The following is a 20,574-nucleotide window of genomic DNA, read 5'->3' as shown; positions in this document are numbered from 1 at the left end:
TCTACCTGTGATTTTATTCATCACATATACAAAAGTATAAGGTATAATTTAATATATTCACATAGATATAAAGACATAAAATCAGATTACTTTAAACCCGTAAATCTTAAACTACTGTAGATGCATTTCAAAACTGTGGCTATAAAACATTTATTTTCACAAGGCTAATAAAAACTTGATGACAGCTGCTTAAGAAAAACCTTCAGCTGAGCAAAAAAGTAACATTTCTTTCCTGACTACTGATATTTAAAATAGTTTTAAAAAGAAAGGACTAGGACTAGCTTTAGATACCAGCAAAAGGGACACTGGCCTAGGGAAGTAAACTGGTAGGGACAGCAAAACAGCTAACATACCATTCAGATCCCTGAATAAAGGCTACTCCAGAAGGATGACTTGGGGTGTGTTGGTAGCAGCTACTGGATTAGGGAGCACAGAAGATTAGGTGGAGGGCTGAAGAATGACTCACTAGGGACCAGCATTTGGATCCAAGATCCTGTATTTCCTCACAACCCTGTAGTAGTAGGTCCAGTTTTCTTCCTGATTCTTGTGCCAGAGTTGGCTCCCTTCCCCTTCCCAAGCCCAGTTTTTCAGCAACTCTCAAGACTTCAGAAAAATCTTAATTCCAGTCTATTCCCTCTGCAGTTCAAACAAGGGCTTTAAACAAAGATAACTCCCCATCTCTCTGGCTCAATATTTATTAGTCCATAAAAATAGAAGGATATCAACAATAAAGCATCAAAGCAACTAATGCAATGCCATATAACTACTGGTTAGGAGGCCATACTATAGCAACAGGACGACAAAATATTTAAAGCAATGTAAGATATATATAAGAATATAAGCATATAAGAAATTACAGATTAAAAAAACACAAGTATTAAAAAAAAATTATCTCCTTTTAGTAAGTTCTTATTTAGTCAGAAAATCGATCAAGATAAAATGACCAAATTTAGAAAAGAGTAAAACAGATAACATTAATACAAATTACTTAGCTGCACTTTCTGAAAATGCTCAAATGAACAGAAAAAATACAGATAAAAGTATTGCTCTACCTTATCAAATGTTGAATGTGTATCCTAACCATACAGTCACAAAAGTCATCTTAAGATGGGCTCAGAACAAGACACCTCCATAAAGCAACTGCAGATTGAGTTTTAAGTCTGCTGTGTTAAAAATACCTGTTTTGTTATTTTGCATTGTATTCAGTGAATCTGGAAATGCTACACTGACTTTCCACCTCAAGGTCAGGTAAGGTCAGCCTGGCCTGGACCACATGGGAAATTATTTTGAAAGTTGCTCCTAACAGCATTTTCTGAATTGGTGATATTACTGAACAGCCCTAAACAACTATAATTTTTTTCTGACTCTCTAACTGGGGCTGGAACAACAGTACTGTGCCCGTTCCGGAATAAGGTTAACTGACATGTCACGGGGGACTGGCTGGCATATCTGTCACAGATGAGTACTGTGTAATTGATAGTAGTTTAGTGCTGTCATTAACCCCAGATTCTTAGTGCTGTCGTACAAGTAATACGGACAATGAAACACAACACTTGAAAGGGGACAGACTATACTATCGTCCCAAATTCTGCCTATTACAGAATTCTTCTGAGCCAGAACTTCGAAGTGATCAACAAATGAAACAGCCTGAAGCATTCACAGTCTCTCTGATATTTTTGGCTGGCCCCGTTATTGTTCCATGCTCACTTTTACAATTTGGTTCATGTTTAGTATCTAAAAAAAGTGAAAGCAAGAAAAGTGTTTAGGTATATCATACTAGATAAGTAACTCTAAGGGAAAAAGAATATAAAGTCTGCAATATCATATCACAGCAGACGATATATAGCAAAGTGGTGTGAGGGTAAGTCGGAGAAATAAATAGCTTCCTATTTAAAAAAAGTCTAACATATTTATTTTAGTGAGAGAATATGAAGAGTGTATTTTTGGTTTGTCTTGTCAAGTCACATGTAATTTTTACAGATTTTATGTAAAACACTGAAACATTTAACTAGATATGTATTTCTGTGCTCAAAACACCTAGTGGGAATCTGCTACCTCTGGATTAAGACTTCCAGTAAAAGATGCCCATTAGTTGATAAGCTTGAAGTCCTCAAAGAAGTGGCAAGAATCTCTGATGATCCTTATACACTCATGAAAGACCGTGAGAAGGACAGGGATCCCACTCTTCCTCATTGTTGGGTCAGGGCCTATCACAGTATAATAACATTCAAAGACTCTGACCCCTGTATGTTACTATACCAGAGTAAAATCCTTAAAAATACTAAAATGCAACATTAAAAGAATCAAAAACTGAAAGATAATCAAAACCAAAGATACATAAAACAAAGGTAAAGTCTGTAATAAAGATTCCTAGTCATGCTGTTTAAGACTTTTTGCATTTGTAAAATAGTTTTATCTGGATAAGGATGCTCTGGAAGAGGTTATCTAGTGGTTGCTTCCAACTTTCAGTTCTATTTCCTATGATTCTATGATACACAGTAAAGCTGCAGAGCGGAAACGCAGTGTCAGCCTTCAGCTCCTCTGATGAAGGGAGGAAAAGGGAGGAAAAAACCAATCAACTGGATGAATTGTTGTGTACTGGTTCTCAGTATAAAAAGAAGACAGAATTTTCCAATCATGTTATCATAAAACACCAATCTTTATAAAATTAGGACCTTCAAAAAACAAAAGGAAATTATTGTAACTACATTTTGAAGAATGTTCTTAGAAATATTCTTTGACTCATACATTATTTTCTGTTTTTCGAAGTTACTGATACAAAAAACCTTAAACCTTAAAAAAATGTTTTGTTGTTTAAAGTATACTTTAAATACTTGGATAAATGTTCTTTTGTCTCTCAATATGATACTCATAGTTCTCTATACTTCAAAAAATCAGTGCAAAAATAATTTATTTCCTACTTCCTCTGTTATTCCTGTATTATGGCTGATAACTCGAAGAAAATTAAGAAATTCAAAGGTACGATGCCCATGTAGACCAGTATCATATTGCAGTTACTAAGAATACACGTTCAGCAACCTTAAAAGCTGCAATTGGAAACAAAACATGGAAAATATTAAAAACAGAATGGCATATGAATATGAGTTTCAGTAGATGCTTTCAATAAATGATAGTTAAATGCATTTATACCTAAGAATGCAACAGTAATGTAATGAAAAAAGTATATAATATAATGTAAAGAGAATATAAAATTGAGTAACAGCCGACGGGCAAAAACTTAAGACTTCACTTACTTGACATGTCCCTGAGCAACTGCTGAACACAAGGGTGTAAAGCCATTTTTATCAGCAGCATCAACTTGTGCTTCTGCAGTCAGCAGCAATCTCACACAATCTATAAATTGACCAAAAACATAGACTGATGCACCAAAAACAAGTGGTTAAAACTACCAGAACTTAAAACCTGCTCAAGGGGCAACAGCAGCCAATCTTTTTGACTATACACCACACACCTTAGCGAACCAAAGTAGAAGCTCAGGAAGTAGTTTGCAGGAGAGAGGTGAGAACAGCTCCCTGGGGGCACCACCACTCTACTGCAAAAAGGGTCTGCATTGGGTTCTACTGGGATCCAAATTCGTGCCCATTGCTGGCAACTCCCACAGTGTTAGCTAATTTATGTACCTCCAAAGTGGTGAATTTGAATTATCCAGCAGTCCCCAAAGGCAGCACAGTCCCACTGGCAGTCACGTGACACATCCCAAATATGACAGCCACAGGGGAGATGCTTGCAAGCTACACGTAACTCAATCAACAGGCTGGCCAGTCTGGTTTTAGGACACTGACATGGGATTGCAATGACAAATAAGATAAGCTGACAACCTCAAACCTCCCCAAACCATTTCCATTCATACATTTCCAAAATGACATGCTAAAAATAGTACCAGCCTGATTCCACCATCCTACAGCTAAATTAAGACAATTAATTACATAGTAATTAGACTGCTTTTCATCCACAAATTGGAATATCATTTGATGCAATTAAGTTTGAAGAAAATACTTAATCTGCTCTATATTCTTGAAATTGGTTCTAGACCAAAATAAAACAAGTCTTTTGTAGTTGAAACTACTACTTTGAAAATAAGCTCAGCTAGAACACCAATTATAAACTCCTGACCTGATTTCTGAGCAAGTTTAATGCACTCTGTTCCAGCACTGGGTAAGATCTTGGAGCCAAGCTTTGCTAGTGAAGTTTATCTCTAGATATTAGAAACGTATATTTAGAATTACTTAGAAATCTGACTAATCTAAAACATTCCTGAATGTATTTACTCCTGTTACAATTCTTTCAAATATTAATACAGATGATGTGGAGTTGATTGAATAAATAATTGAACGCTAAGAAGTAAGATTTTAAAACACTGTAAAATATTATATTGTAAACTAAGATTCTTAAATTCTTAAACAAGTAATCTGATCTGAAATGACTTTTTTTTTTTTGAAGTTGGTTGTCAGGATAAGCTACCAGGACTTCATCTGTAATAATTTTTTTTAAGTCAGAAAGAAGCTCTCAGTTAACTAACTTACTTAGTATTTCCACTTGTAAAATAATACCAATGAAAATCAAATTACATTTTCAATCACTTTGTAACAGAAAAAATACTCTGCTAACAATGACTTTTTTTTTTTCCTCTTTCCATTGTCAATCCCAGTCTTATATTAAACACTTCACTTGAAAATACAGAGTCCTGCTTGACATCCTAAAATACTTCTAAAGTTTATGAAGGATGTTGAAAAAAATTTCTTCTAGCAGTTTCAAGTATTTGGCTAGAATACTCTCTGGTGTCTTCATAAAGCATATGTTAGCCATGCAAAAGCCATGAAGAACACACAGAACAAGACCACCTTTCTAGAAAGGTATGGTTAACTCACAATTATTGATTGGCAGATCACTCAGGTGGTAGCTTATCTATGTGAAAATACTGTTTCTGATGAAGATCACTGAGGGGAGTTGTTTATTCTCAGGGATAGGTGCAAGCATGAGGAAATACAGCTACTTTCATAAGGTATACCATGTGAGCTAGTAAGGTCTACATGACCTGTTCTGGTAGCATATCAAGCAAAAGAGCAATAATCTTCAAGAAGCCTGGGTCCTCTGGATGGACTTTTGATTGGGAATTGGAGAAGGGTAATTTGGATCAATCCAGGCTCATTAACTCCAGTTCACTGCTGTCTGCCACAGAAGTAATCAGCAGTGGAGGGGACTGGGTGGAAGGGCAGGCACGAGACAGACACCGATGTCATCACTCAGTTAAAGGTTTTGGTCAAAGCAAAAGCAAAACATGGAAGCTTATTAGCACAAACACCTGGAGACTTTACTGCTCTCCACCACAGCTGGGTAGTTAGTTCTTCCAGAGTGCTGGCAAACACCATGCAGATACATCCAGTGGCTCGGCAGAGCTGACTCCATGTAGCTGTATGTCTCTGCACCTCACTCCTTTCTACTTCCCACATCATTCCAGTTTTTCCTATCAATCAGGGGTGCCACAGCCTCCAAATACTCAGGATAGAAGAGAATCGATTATACCATAAATGCATATGATTAGCACATAGCTGAGTCTAAAGGATATTATTATTATTCTCTTCACATCTCTCAGTTTCAGGAACTCTTATTATTTCATTCTCTCTTTCTCAACCACCTCATGTGTGGCAGAGAACGGTCAGGATTGGCAACACAATACAGATATGCAGATATATTAGCTAAGTGAACTACTGTACATGTTATCAAGTGCATAATAGACTGAAGTGGCTCCTGCTTTGTTAATGGATCAAACCAAGACAGCCTGACAAAACAATCTGTTCAGCTATCCCAATCTAGTGGTTAAATCATAAAATCAACAGTTTCCTCGTGTCCATTCAAACACAAAGAAAGTATTTAGTGTATATTTTGAGGGTGAAGTTCTCTCTCTCAGACCTACAGAATTGGGAACAGTGTGTGCAGGAAACAAAGCAGATGCTATGAGCTTCATGTGCTGGAAAAAAACTCAGCTGCAGCTCTCAAAAGGCAACTGTTTACGAGCAGGAAGGCTACACATTTTGCAAATAGGGCAGATTAGGAAAGAATATGTGAGTGCTCTCTTTTCTTGTGTAATTCAATTTTCTCTACAGACTGGGCTGAGAGCACAGAACAGCTGCTGCCACCATGCTGGTTACAATGTGTTCTATCTCTCTCTAGTTATCTACACATCTCAAATACTGTATTTCTTCACTGAAAATGTGCAGAGATCATTCACTTTCCACTCTTCCCAGACTCTCTGCAACATGGTATTTGTTTCTGAAGGGAGGTACTCACTATGCTGGCTCTTAACAAGTCTAGAGCTACTCTTTTCTTCTGGCCAACTATTTCCCAGGAGAAATTGGAAAATCTGGTTAGTCAACTTAGAAGAAACAAGGGGTCCTGGAAATCTCCGAATCTATTTAGTCACTAACTCCAGGTTGAAAGTATTCTCAATAAATTAAATCATGGTGTGATCACCCACCAGGGTAAGCTTATGTGTTAAGTCTTACGGTTGGACTCGATGATCTTAAGGGTCTTTTCCAACCTAAATGAGTCTATGATTCTAAGGAAAAAAAAAAAACAGCCAAAAGACAGTAACTTAGCATTGACAATCCTACTCAACGCAATGAAAAAATTTGTACAATAAATTATTTTTTCCTTCTTAAAATCAGTGTCATTTCTTTCCACCTGGTTAGTTAAAAAAAGCTATTAAAAAGGACTTTTTAAAATAAGAGATTTATTCCTATACTTCCTTTCTTAAGCCTATATATTTTTAAATACATTTGTTTTTAAAAGTCTCCACTTTGAGGAGCTGCATCTATCCATGCACTTGGGAACAAACTGCAAATAACAAAGAAAGGATTATATATTAAAGTTAAGCACAAAAACCTTTCTCCAAAAATATTATAAATCTGCTACTCTCAATTTTCATATAATATATTAAGAAGACATCAATATTGCTGCTGTGTGATTCTCTCATTCAGAATTCATACAATCCATTTAGTCGCTAAAATGTGATGATTTGTATAACGAAGTGTTTTTCGCATCCTGTCAACTACAAATAGAAGTGCAACACTAAAACCTTTGTAATGTATTTTTTTATCTTAAAAAGTAAAATATATTAAACAATTACAGGGTGCATATGCATGTGTTTGTTTTTATTATTGTGTTTTCATACTTTTGTCAAGTGCCTCTCATTTGAAATTTTGACAATAAAACAAGAAACCAAATTGTCTTTGCTGTCAGTAAAAGCTGCTCAGTAACTGTAACTGAAAATCAGAGCATTAGCTTCGAAACATTTTAGGAATACAAGATCAGTAAAGAAGAATTGGGTCAATTACAGTCTCCCACAGACACCAGCAACGATAAATGGATGTAAGCCTAGAAGAATCCACAGAACATCCATTCAGTAAGGGGGAAAAAATAAATCCACACAATATAATAAACTTGGACTCTTAATATTGAAGATAAAAAGTTGGGAGAAAAAAAAAAAAAGATAAGTGCCAAAGGAATAAAATAAAATAAAATAAAGGACTTTTCCAATATTTTAAGGGTCTTGGCAACAGCAAAGAATCTGTCAGATGAAAAGGCCCAGATGTTCCTATGAAGTAAATCATAGCACCTAGCAAGCAGAGACAAAATATACCATTCCAAAAAAAAGGAAAATTCCTCCTATCCCTATGCCTGGTAGCAAAATTAACACGTCAGAAAAATGTACACTATCTGCCTAGCTATGGATTTTGGATCCTAACTTTACTTTGATTTTTAAAATACTTGAGAAAAATAATGGAATAGTCTCTTTAAATACTATTTTGAACATTGGATCAGGGTTTTCTAACTGTGTCACTAACAAATACATTGTTAAATAAAACCACAAAGTACTCTTGAAAGCAGCGGCTTTAAAGGCACTATGTTCCATCTTTTACTGTGAAACAAAATCTTGGCTTTACTAAAAATTAATGGAATTTTTGTCATTGGTATTGGTGGATTCAATCTTTAGTGTGCAAACCAGCATAATGATATTATTTGCAATACAGGAATCTAGGAGATTTTTACATAAGTAGAAAAAAACTACAGTAACATGTACTGGAATTTTAAAGAAAGCTGTTGTTTGAGAGCCTTATGTTAACAGTCTGAAAATTATCGCTTGGAGTTTGTATCCATGAAATTCGTGTCTGTTGCTAACATATTTGCCTCATTTCATAAATATATTCATAAAATACGAAGACTGACTGTTGAAAGGTTCAGATATGCTACCTCCTCGAGACTGAGGGTTGGGGTAGTGGGAAAAAGAAAAAGAAAACTGTTAACTATCTCAGTAGAGCCTAGAGAACAAACTAAGGCTATTTCATATAGTTTAAAAATAAAGACAGTTCATTTTATTTCCCAAGTAACACACTACTCTGAAACCATCTTCCATCATTTTCACTGCTGCTGCAGAAGATCAAAACACTGGTGATGACCTATTCTTTCCTGCTTACTCCCTGTAGAGGAAAGTTCTTTCTTTCAAGTTGCCTTTGCTACAAAAGATCTTTAGTTTTTCACAGAACATGGGGTGACGATATCTGGTGGCTTTTTATAGGAAGGGAGTGGAGAATTAGAATGGATGTTCCTGCAGAATGTTACCACAAGCAAGAATGCTTTCTGTGTTGCAAAATTCTGCCTCCAGAAGTATTGCTTATATATACGCTATACTATGACTTTTGTCATATAATCTATATATCTCAGTTTCAATTTCACATTTTTAAAAAACATGCATTTGACCTAATTTAATATTTAAAACTTATGAAATAAGCTTTCATTATTTCACTTGAATGTCCTAACAAAACTTAGAAACACTTACCTGTATGTCCGTTCGTAGCAGCAGAATACAAGGCAGAATAGCCATCTTCACAAGAGTAATTAATGTCCAGTCCTTCTTCATTAAGCAGCATTGATAATAAAGTGACATTTCCCTGGGCAGCAGCTTGGTGAAGAAGGGTGGGCCTGCCACCCAGGGGGACAGGACCACCACTTGTTAACAAAGGGGTTAGGGAGGAAGACCAGCCTGTGAGTTAAAGCAACAGAAGTTAGACGGAAGACATAAATAAAGCTCTGCCTCTTCTGTGTTCTTTTAAAAATTAAAAAGGATCTTCAAAATCATAGGATTCGTTAGTTTAGCACAAGTTTTGTGATGATGCTTTGTCTATACATCAGAAGGTACTCTGAAGAATAAAAACTGCATACAGGGGTGACAGTTGTTAACGCAAATGGACAGGCTTTCATTACAAAAGGTTAACGTGAAACTTGTTATTAACTGCAGTAGCAGCTGGATGTCTCAAAAAAATTTATACTATTAAAATTCAGAAACTACCGAAACTTTTATACAAATTTTAATTTAATTGCTGATATGCTGGGAAGGTTTTTTAAAGTATCTAAAGAAAGGTTTCCAAAACAAAATACTTATTTTCATATGAAATTTCATCTTCCTTTACAGTCTTAGTGCAAACTTCAGTATTTATATCCTACCTGCAGTTATACAGATAAATCGCACAGAGAGCCCTTAATAACTTTAAGCATCTTTCAACAAGTTTGCAAAAAAATGTAGAAATCATTTACACAAATAATACAGAAATAAGTATTTTTATTATTGAACTGTACCTTAAGGTAATGTTCCTTTTACTCAAAAATACTTAATATATTATAAAATGCTCCAGTGTCAACGAATAACAGGTTATATAAAATTTATGAGTGAAAGCTTTCAAGTCACCCCGTTAAAAAACAATATTCAATTCAAAGCTTTGAAAGCTTGGGAGTTATCTTGGTTAAATGTTCTGTTCATTACTTATCAGCTTTAGTAGGGAGTTTGTTAAGAATATGAAGTTTGCTGCATAAGGCATAGAAAATTTTGTGTATTCTTCCTTGATCAAGGACTGCAAGAGAAAATAGGAGAAAGATCTTTTTTTTCTTATTTTCACTATTACCTTTAGAAAATCCACATTATATTTCTCTCTTGAATAAATAACTTTGCATTCTGTGGCCACACATAAGCTATTACATGAGGCTGAAATCTGACAATACAAAGCAAGTTGACTGCAACACCCAAGACTGAAGAGGAGCTGCAGGACATTACCTCCAGCTCCATCAAGCTGACCAAGTGCTATCCAACCTCCCAACACCTAGACCTAGAAAAAGCATGTGGCAGTAGCTCTACCATGCTGGGATGATCTGCTCTGCATTTTGGAAAAACAAAATTAAATATGGAAGTTCCCAATAGAATTCTATAGAAGCAATAGATTTGGGAACCTTGCAAGCTCTGGGCAAATTTTAATTAAGGTCCAGACTTACACAAGAATCCATCATCTAAGCAGCCCCAGTGAAGAACACATAGTTTGATCCCAGTTCAAAACAGCAAAAAAATAAATGCTTGGAGTATTTTCATGTTTGTTTCTAAAGTAAGCTAAATTTGTCATTTCAAATTAAGTTTACTAGTTTAGTATCTAAAGGAAATGTAGTTGCAGTATTTTCACAATGTTAGCTTATTATTCAACTTATTTATTTGATATTGACTATAAGAAGTCATCACTACAGCTATGAAGTTACCTTATAAATCCAACTTTAAACCGACGATAAACTGTAAAGTTAACTCCATCCATCTTCATATAACTTCAATTCTGAAGCTACCTTCTGACTATTAATATTCTTACTAATATTTGTTTTTCCAATATTTTTAATCAGAGGATTTTGAGGGTTTTCTGAAGTTTGTAAAAAGAAAATAAGCAATATACAAAGTAAACTGAATCCTTTAAGTGGTAAAAAAAAAATATTTATTTCCACTTCCAATATTTGAGAACAGTTAACTCTTACAAAATGCCCAAAGGTTTGAAGAATAACTTTTCTTCTTCCTTTCCATTATAAAAGTGTTTTTATTTTGTTATTCTTTGAAATTAATGGTGCTGCAGCTGTTGCTGTATACATCAATGTTTTTAAAATGGTACTTGTGTAGTTTTTACTGTCTTGGCATGGTAGTTAACTGATAGTGGACATTGCTTGGGTGGCACTCCAGATGCTAACATTCTTTGTCCAAGTTATATTGGAATTATTTGGGGGAATTTGGAGAGCTTGACACTAAGCGCTTTAAGCATGAAGTTCACTTTGCCAAGCAGTTCTGTAATATGAATAGTACTTCTGGGTTCCCGTCCTTACTGAAAATAGTGCAAGTTTTTTGTTGTTTTTTTTTTTTTTAAAAGCATCATTAACAGAAATGCCAAAATAAAAGGAAATTTTTTTGTGCCAAATGTGGTATCTTAACTTTCATTTCCATTCCTTGAAATGAAAAATATGTTGTTGCAATTCAGTGATGAAATTCATTGTACTAGGTTATCAGTAGATGAAAACCTTCTACTGAAAAAGATACAAAACCCAGGTAATAACATAAACATAACTTTAGCTTCTATCATCAATGTAAAGCAATGTAATAAAGCTGAATTCATCCAACAAAATACACCAATGTTAGAAAATACCAATAAATAAGGTACATCATTACAGATGCAAAAAGTTAGGAAATGTGAAGCATCTGTGAAAGCTTGTAGGGCATGCAGTGATGAAGGGCAGAGGGACAGACAAAAACAGCTTCTGGCATCAGCTTCAGAATGTGAGATGGTTAATTTCAGAGCCCAGATCACTCCCTCACACCCCCCACTTTTATCTTCGAAGCCAATTGTATAGAGAGAATAAATCAATCATTATAGAAATGAGCAAAATAAAAACCATACTTCATTGAAGAGTGACATAAAAAGCGCAAAACCAAGAAGAAAGTGAAAGCAGAAATCCCAGGGGTATGAAAATCCAACTGCCTACATTCGTTTCCATTTTGAAGTCTTACAGCCATTGAAATGTAGAAATCCAAACAGAGCAGAAGCATTTTGGCACCAGTTCAAAGGCTGCTGTAGTTAATGAAAACACTGTCGCAGATTTTGAATCAGGCCATAAATGTTCATTGTAATTTCTCTATGTGCAGTCTGTTCAACATTAGTGACAAAAGCTGGTGTCTTTTCCTGCCAGGGATGAAAAGAGCAACATGCAGTACAATGCCCCGTCTCTAAAAGAAGGTATCGTCACATTAATTTAGCAGAACACATAACCGAAACAATCGGTGCTCTGATTTTAAGTTGGCTCTTAATAGTTGCTCTTTCTAGAACCAAGACACTCCCTTACTGAAAATCAGGCTCTTGATACGTTCTTAAAGCAATCTGAGCTAACTAGGAAACTGTTTTAAAATTAATAAATAGAATACTTCAGTGATTAGGCTATTATCAATTCTTCTGACTCCACAGTAAGAAGAAAGAAACATGAATTATTGACAAACAAAAAAATATAAAAATGGAGGATTCTTTCAATGTCTTTTTTAATGTTAATTTTGTTTTGCACTTTTGTTTAAAAATATTAACAAATTCTGATTGAAGCTCACTACTTACTATACAATAAAATACGAATAAGATTTCACCATGCTCTGTTTTAACTGAAAGTAAAATTGAAATTCTAAACATTTTCTGAAAAAAGTAAATAAAACAGATTAAAATCAAGCAGAACATTAATAAAACTAACTGAATCTGTGCCTAGAGGGCATGAAAATGCAGATGTGGGAAGGAGGTTTCAGTAGTATTTCCAGTTTGTTAGATGTTGTTCACCTCAAGAAATGTCATACTTAAAAAAGAAACTGAAAAAAGAAAGTAAGTGGCATGAATTCAGGCATTACTGACCACGCTATCTTAATGAAAACAGTGTTATTAAATTTGGGTTATCTTTTCTTTTCTAAGACAAATTCTATGTCCATATATATTTATAAAATCTATTTTTTTCTTTTCTCAGCATAAAATTTTGAAGGAAATGTCCTTCCATACTTGCATAACATCTGTTGCTCAAAGTTTTTTTAGTTCTGCAGTTTGCCAGAACACTTGGCCAAAATAGATTAAGTTCCCTTAAAAAACATAAATAAATGGGATTGGAGAATAAGTGCAATAAAATATAGGCATTAGTTTAGGTAAAAGACAAAGGAGCTGCTGAATATTTACCTGAATATTTCAGATAAAGTTATTAAAGTTCTTTGAGCCTGTTTGTAGTCAGTAAAGGAGGGATATTAAAATAACATCTCTATATTAATAAAATAAAACAGCAGACCACTAACTAGAGTTTAAGCAAATCTTTCTTTGCAGACTTTAGATTATGGGGTCCATTTCCCATTTGCAATTGCAAATATTCACAAAAAGCAGTGCCACTTACAAAATACTAACAGCGTCAAATGTTCAGAGCAAGGATTATAAGGGGATTAAATGAACCCAAATGTTTCCATCCCTTCCAAAAACAAGTGAATGGAGTATAAATGAAGAAAGGCAATCTGAACACATAAACCAGCACAATTTAAAAAAACCTAACATTTTGACAAAAATCCTATCTTTGAGAATTGCCTCTGAGAACTGTCACAAATTTCATAAGAAACATGAATTGACTATTTGGTGGAGGAGTCCTATTTAGAAGGCTGATTGTTCTCCTAAGAAAAAAGTTTATACTTCGAAGCACAAACTAAAGCAATAACAATACATGGAGTTAGGAAGTCAAGTGGTGGTAATTTCATTTTTAAGATTTATTTTTTTAAAGAATAATCAAAAACTGTCTTAAACAATTACCAAACATCATCTAGTTAATGTAAGACTAACTGAAATATACAGCCTAATTCATGCTGATAGGATTTGTGGAAGACAGCCTCTTGCCTACCAAAACTCACTTTGAAGTTGATTTTGCCAATAATTTGTTGTATGTTAATAAAATCTTAGATTTTTTTTTTTTTTTTTAAATGAAATTTTAATTCTGTTATGGAGCCTAATAGCACCTGAAGGCAAATGAGGTTTGAAGAATATCTGGAATACTGGGAGACTAATGATCTCTCTGACATGGCAAATAGACTCAGCTAGGAATAAGAATTTAAGATGAAAATTCAGGACATCCATATGAAAAACAGCAAACTAAGAGGCAGCCATCAAATCCCACAGTTGTTAACTCTGAGAAGTAGTAGACAAATGGAAGATAAGATTTCTGAGCTCATATTTTTATGGCACAGTTCAGAAAGGAGAGAGGATTCTGCCAGTATGGTGCCACAGCCAAATGTTAAAAACATTACTAGGTTACTCCAGAAACATGCAGAAAGTCTTCAGTGAAGTGGAATGGGAATAAAAATTCCTTAATAATGTGAACCCTGGAATCTCCTATATATACAGATAGAAGTTTGCCACATGCTGCTTTTGGAACAGCTTCCCCAAGACTGGTGAGTGAGTTCAACTGCCTTATCAGACAGTGGTGCAGCTGCCAACAGAAAGTGGTTGGTTGCGCGAGGGAAGCAGACAAGCTGTGCAGGGGTTTTATACTCTATAGATGATGATACAGGGACTAAAGTTATGAGGGACTGAAGTACCATAACTGAACTGAGAATAACTGTTGAAAGTTTGAGACCATTCAAACATTCTTCAATGCTGATGAAGGTCTAAAGTGTTCCAAAACTGTGTGTCCGTCTTCCTCACTGCAGTGCAAGTCAGGCTAAAGAGGGGATTCTACCTAATGTTCTAGTGCTATTGATCCCAGCAGGGAAATATGTCGACAAAAAGATTTATAGGAGATCTACAGTTAACTGAAAGGTAGATCAGGGCCGCCTTTGTTCATTTAACTGCCATCAAGAAGATACCCTGAAGTTGGCAGCACATTAGGCACACAAGTAAGTCCCCACCACAATGCAAAATGAATAGCAGATACACACACCGACTCCAGACTTAGACTATCAACATAACATTTAGTTTTTAACTCTCCAACAGCAACCCTTTGCTGATATCTGTTGAAGTAAACCTGTGAGATGCCACACACAAGTATTAACAAAGCCTACTACTAAAACCAGAAGAACTATAGAAAAATGGAAATAAAAATGAAACATATTCTATAGGTATGAAGTGATATATTTGAAACTGCACTGTTATCCAGACGATTACATACCTTAATGTGCAACCATCTAATGCCATAGGAGAATACAGTAGCCCCAGCTATGCCCTATTTTCTAAGAGATTCACAAAGCACTGAAATACATATTCCATGGAAGATCACCAGCAGAGGTAATTTTCAAAACATTATTTCGACTGAGGAATCATTTTGAAGTCCAAAATAATAGCATTCACAAAAAAAAAAAAACGAAACCACCCAACCAAAAAAAAACAAACAAAAAAAAGGAGTTTCTTTAATATATCATAATCTGCAGCCCATTTACTTTAAATATTAGTCCTCTTTATCTTTAAAAAAAGCCTTCAATTTGGAGACCCTCTTTGAGGAAGCAAACTAATTTATAATGTTACTAAATCAGCAAAAGAATTCCCATACCCCTGGAATGTGGAAAAAATATAAATGAAAATTTCAGCTTTTAGAAAGTAAAAAAAGAGAAAAGTATAAAAAGATAAATAAAGCAAACAAGAGACGTATAGGAAAACCAAAACATTATTTTAGAGGGAGACAGTTTGTAGCATATCAATCCCTTTACCTGATGCTGTTACCAGGAGGCTGTCTGAATCACATGGTCTACAGGATGAAGCACTAACAGGGTTTATGGAGGAGCTACAGGCAATGGTGGTGGGAATGACAAAGGAATTTTCTGAACATGCAGGTTGGTTCAGTCCAGGGAAGTGGGAAGGCCAGGCACCCACCTGAGATGAGGCTATGGCTGGTATGGCACAGCCTGCAGGTGCCACAGATAAATCTATAGCAGGTTTTGGTGGCAGCTGAGGTGAGGATTTAGAAATAATTTCCTCATTTATTACCCTGATTCCTTGTGGTGAACTTGAAAGAGGTGAGGTCACGGTTTTGCTGTCAGTTTTTGCACTTGTATTTGGGGATCGACTACTATCCATTAAAACTTTAAGCTGTGGGTGTGGTGGAGAAGGAGTTTGCGAAAGCCCTGGTTTTTTAGGAGGAATAGGTGGAGGATTTCCTCTGTCAATTCTTGACACACTGGGAGTCTTTAAACTCGTTCTACCGACTGGGGGGTAAGTGCCAACTTCCATTGAATGTGACGTCCCCAGCCGTGACGGAGTGCCACTCTGAGGGCTTGTAAATCTCGAAAGGACTTGGGTAACGGTATTCCGAGCTACCTGTTTGGCAACTAGGTTGTCACGACTAGTAGGGGATACGTCCCTTGAGGGAGGGCTTTGGGTTGTGTTTCCATTTTGGTCTTGATCATTTGCATTCGCTTGAAATCTAAATCTAGCTGCTTGGATTCGTGGATTTAGGCCTGGATGCCCAGTAGTGTTGGCAGATGGTGAATGCAAACTGTGCATAGACGAAGTAAGCGAGGAATTCTGAGCTGCGGCAGTCGGTGCTGCAGGGGTGCAAAGGGAAGTACTATTTGAAAAAGGGGAAGTGCTACTTGGTAAATCAGGTGATGAGCCTGTACTTGGTCCATTTTCCTCAATTCTGTTTTGATTCTGTGTAAGAACAGGAGTTGCAGGAGGGACAAGTTCACTAGATGAAGATTGCCTATCAATGACAGGCTTCACAAATGCTGCATTGGTGCACACATTCATTTTTGTATTGCCAGACACTAGTGGGTTTGCTGTAGAAGGCTTTACAGATACAGTCAAAGGCAACTTCTTAACGTTTTCTGTGCTACTGTCCATCACTACAGTATCTGTTTGGCAAGCAACAGTTCTTGAACTTGGCTCTTCTGTTTCAACAGAAACAGAAACAAGACTCCTATCTTTATTTTTATCTTTATTTTTAAGAGGAAGATTAGCTTTACTTTCATTCTCCTTTTTTAATTGCTCAATCATTTTGATCATTTTATCTCTCTCTTCTCTGAGGTCACTGGTGTGCGCTTCCTCTCTATGAAGTTTTGCACGCAACTGCTCTCTCTCTGTGTCAAACTCAGACAGCTGCTTTTCCATTTGAGCTTCCATTTGTGTACTCCTTTGTTTCTCAGCTGCAAGAGACTCCTCCAATTCAGTAGCCTTTTTCTTTTCCTCTTCAAATTTTGACATCACTTCTTCCAGTTTCTGGGCTTCCTCTACAATTCGGCCAGACAACTGCTTACATTCTTTCACTAGCATCAATACTACATGCTTATTCTTTCCACGTTCTTCTTCAAGACGAGCGGATAGCTTTTTGTGCTCCAGCTCAAGATTCTGTAACTGAGATTTTTCCATTTCCAACTGTAAGAAAGCATAGAGAAAAATTCTCATTAACAAGATGGAGACTTTCAACATAACCTAGTATTAACCTGACATTGATATTTTAACCTTTGAGAGTATGCCTAAAATGAACCTGCCTGCCCCAGGAAAGTGATTTGTGATATCTAACACAAGTGCCTATAATCTTGTACAAGCAAAAGAAAGACACAGGCATCTCTGAAGAGCAATTCAGAAACTAAGTAAGCCCATCTACTTTCATCCGTTGACAACACAGAGACTCCCCAAAGTGATTAAATGCTTGTGATTTCTGAGTGAGGAGCTACTTGTTCTCCAGAAATTAGACATAAGACATCACAGAAAGTCCTCTTCTCAGTAAAGAAACCAGACACAAGCAAGAGATGAGCTTTGCAAAAAAACTTTGAGCCCAGAAACGAAAGGTTTAGGTTTTAGGTCTTCCTCAGACTGAACGAGATTAGGGTTGAAATACACAGTCCATCATGCCCATAAGTGTCTTATTTATAAATGTTAAAACAAGATATAAGACATTCATTTCTGAGACCAACTTTTTCACACAAGTACAAATATCTTCCTGTACTTACTAATAGCAGAAGGTCTCACTGACATCAGTGACGTATAAAGTATGTTATAAGCTAGAATCAAAGCTACCTACTATGTGCAGATAATGGATAAGAATAATTTTTCCCCTCATTCATATAGTCATCGCCTCTAATTAATCTTGCCTGCTGATTATGCTTTTATTCAAAGACTCTGCTCTAGAAAAGCACTGGAAAAATATGTTAATGCACCATTTTATAAAAGACCTACTAGCAATAATGCAACCTAAATTGCTTCATATTTTCCCAAGCAAACTTTTACACAAGTGAAACAACAACAAAAGAAAAATTGATTTCTTTCTTCCTGCTCCTCCCTTCACATACTGATGCAGTAGCTTCCTATATGGCTTATCTGAATGACTGATAAAAAACCAAACAAAGAAAACCCCAAGAAACTGCTGAGCATTCCTTCTCCTGTACTCTTTTTATTGGTTTTGCCTTGACAGTTGTGCTTCATATTTGCATACAGATCGATACAGAAATAACAATTCAGAACTGTACCACTAAAGTGCATTTCTAAGTGGGCATTTTTTCTGGAAAAATACTTTCAGGTACCTAGAAAAAAAAATAATCAAGTGCTCACAAACATGAATGGTTAATTTTGACTGCAACAGGAAACTGGTTCATGCTTCTACAATAAGAGAACATTTCATAACGCTCAAAAAAATAAGAAAAGCTGTGGCAAATAGCAGTACATTTAAGATCTTACTTGGAATAAATATTTCATTTCAATAGATGAAGGAAGAATCAGATTATAGATTCAGATTATAGTGTCATGGCAAAATGATATTAATTTCAGAGTTTAAGACAATACAGTGACGTGAATATATTTACTGTAAACTGTAATGTGGGAAACAAGATGGCCTAGGGGATTGTTAATAGCTATGGAATATCTCCTCTCTCAGTCAAAGCTTAAAATATTGTCTTCATTGCTAGATGAAAACAAACAGACACACAGGCAAAAAAACCCCCAGGCATTACAATATAATAGCTTTTCAGAAGCCTGTTGCTACAGCACACTATTCCCTGTCTTCTCCAATAGCAGATGAAATTTCTTAGCTCAGGAAGCTTTTTCCAGATTACTGTAGATGTGTCTACAATTCATTTTTAACTAAACTGCATTTAAACAAAAGCTAATATAAACACCATATTTAAATAACAGTTTTGTTACTCTCCAGTTATACCATAGAGTAGAGTTGAAACTCATGCCATCAAGAGATGAGTACAAGAGGGAGAGAGTCTGCAGTTGTAATAGAAATAAATCCCACCTGCTATATCCTGGGGACAACGAGCTAATTTTTCCCCACATGGTAAGTAGAATTCAAACACAAGAAAACGCTTAAAAAGGAAGGGAAGTGAAACGACATAGAAAGAACAAACAGTAAATCCTACATGAATGTACACTTATAGATGAACATGTGATTCAGTCTCCAAACATTTCTAATCATGTTACCTGACTCTAAATTTCTCTTCCATTTTCTTCAGAAGAATGGGAAAAAGCATAAAGAGGTGATGACAATATTGGTGTGATGTATATTATAGTAATAGTAAAATTTCTTCATTAAATCATACCATTATCATAAGAAACAGTGAACTAAGAGGAAGAAACCACTGTGGGAAATTATACCTACATTATAAACGACATCTTGGCTTTGAATACCTCAAAATCTGTTTAGCAGTGGAGGGGCTCCACTGGGGTTTTAGAGCTTCATCCCAGGTTAAACAATACACTCTGTACAATGCATTTCACAAAAGCAAGTCCACCCTTTCTTAAAAACAGTGTTAAATATACAAAAAATAAGGTATGGCATTATTAGTCATTGCTAAACAAACAATATCAGCAACAACATTTCTTCAGTTATGTTAATGACAGTACAGCTGCAAATTAAATTAACAAGCTATTATGATGACACTGTATTTAGGAATGGTCCCATTCACAGTTCTTCACATGCAGAAGAAACGTTGTTTTTTCTCAAGCATTTCATTGTTTTTTTCAAAGCATCCAACAGCATTTGGATGCTTCACAAGCATTTCAAAGCAAGTGGAGCATCCAACAGTTTCTTTTTTGTTAAAACAGATACAAAAATAATGAGAAATGTATACAATTTTTAAAGCTTGGAAATGCAATAAGATTATAGTGGAAGTGTTTTTATCAAGATTTTCTATACTTTATTATTTCTCCATTTCTATTTCAGACAATGGACTGGTTCTATAAAGTAACTGTTGTGAAATTATATTACTTTCACGTAATTACAAGCAGATTTTAACATATAACTGGGATGAAATCAGCTTACCATACTATCATAGCATCTTATTTGTAAGCATTGCATATAAATAAATAAACCCATATATATATATATATATATATATATATATATATATAAAAGTCCTCTATTTTATTTCAAATTGGCAAGACATTAGTTTCTTATTTTATGTTGTTTCCTATGTCTACCTCTCTCCCCCGCCCTTGTTTTGGCTGCAACACCTTGAACAGGAAAACCCTCTGAATATTTACACTGCATTTTTTCCTTTAGATGACAGATCTGGAACTAGCTCTAATTATTTATGAGTTTTTGAGCTAACTATGACCTGATTTGTACGAAGTGTACTATATGCATACACTAAATCATATCAGTAATGTAAACATCTGGAAATGTGTCCAAGAAGGATTTGAAAAGGGGTAGAAAAGGATACTGAGAAAAATGATAGTGTCCCACAAAGAGCTAAGCAGCAAAGGCCCTACAAAGGTGAGA

The 20,574-nt window shown here is 35.5% G+C and overlaps 1 protein-coding gene across 1 annotated transcript in view; it reads right to left on the bottom strand.

Annotated features, from left to right (window-relative positions):
* Window positions 1-20,574, bottom strand: part of CTTNBP2 (cortactin binding protein 2) — a 93,037-nt gene that overhangs the window by 33,540 nt on the left and 38,923 nt on the right. The window contains exons 4-6 of the mRNA XM_076330370.1: window positions 15,566-17,228; window positions 8,858-9,061; window positions 3,255-3,354 (exon numbers count right to left, since the gene is read on the bottom strand). Coding sequence (XP_076186485.1) covers window positions 3,255-3,354; window positions 8,858-9,061; window positions 15,566-17,228 — 1,967 coding nt within the window. The remainder of the gene's footprint in view (window positions 1-3,254; window positions 3,355-8,857; window positions 9,062-15,565; window positions 17,229-20,574) is intronic.

Source organism: Aptenodytes patagonicus, chromosome 1, assembly GCF_965638725.1.
Source record: "Aptenodytes patagonicus chromosome 1, bAptPat1.pri.cur, whole genome shotgun sequence".
Taxonomy (NCBI): Eukaryota; Metazoa; Chordata; class Aves; order Sphenisciformes; family Spheniscidae; genus Aptenodytes; species Aptenodytes patagonicus.
Note: the sequence above shows the minus strand (reverse complement) of the source record. Positions and strands in the feature narration are given on the sequence as shown.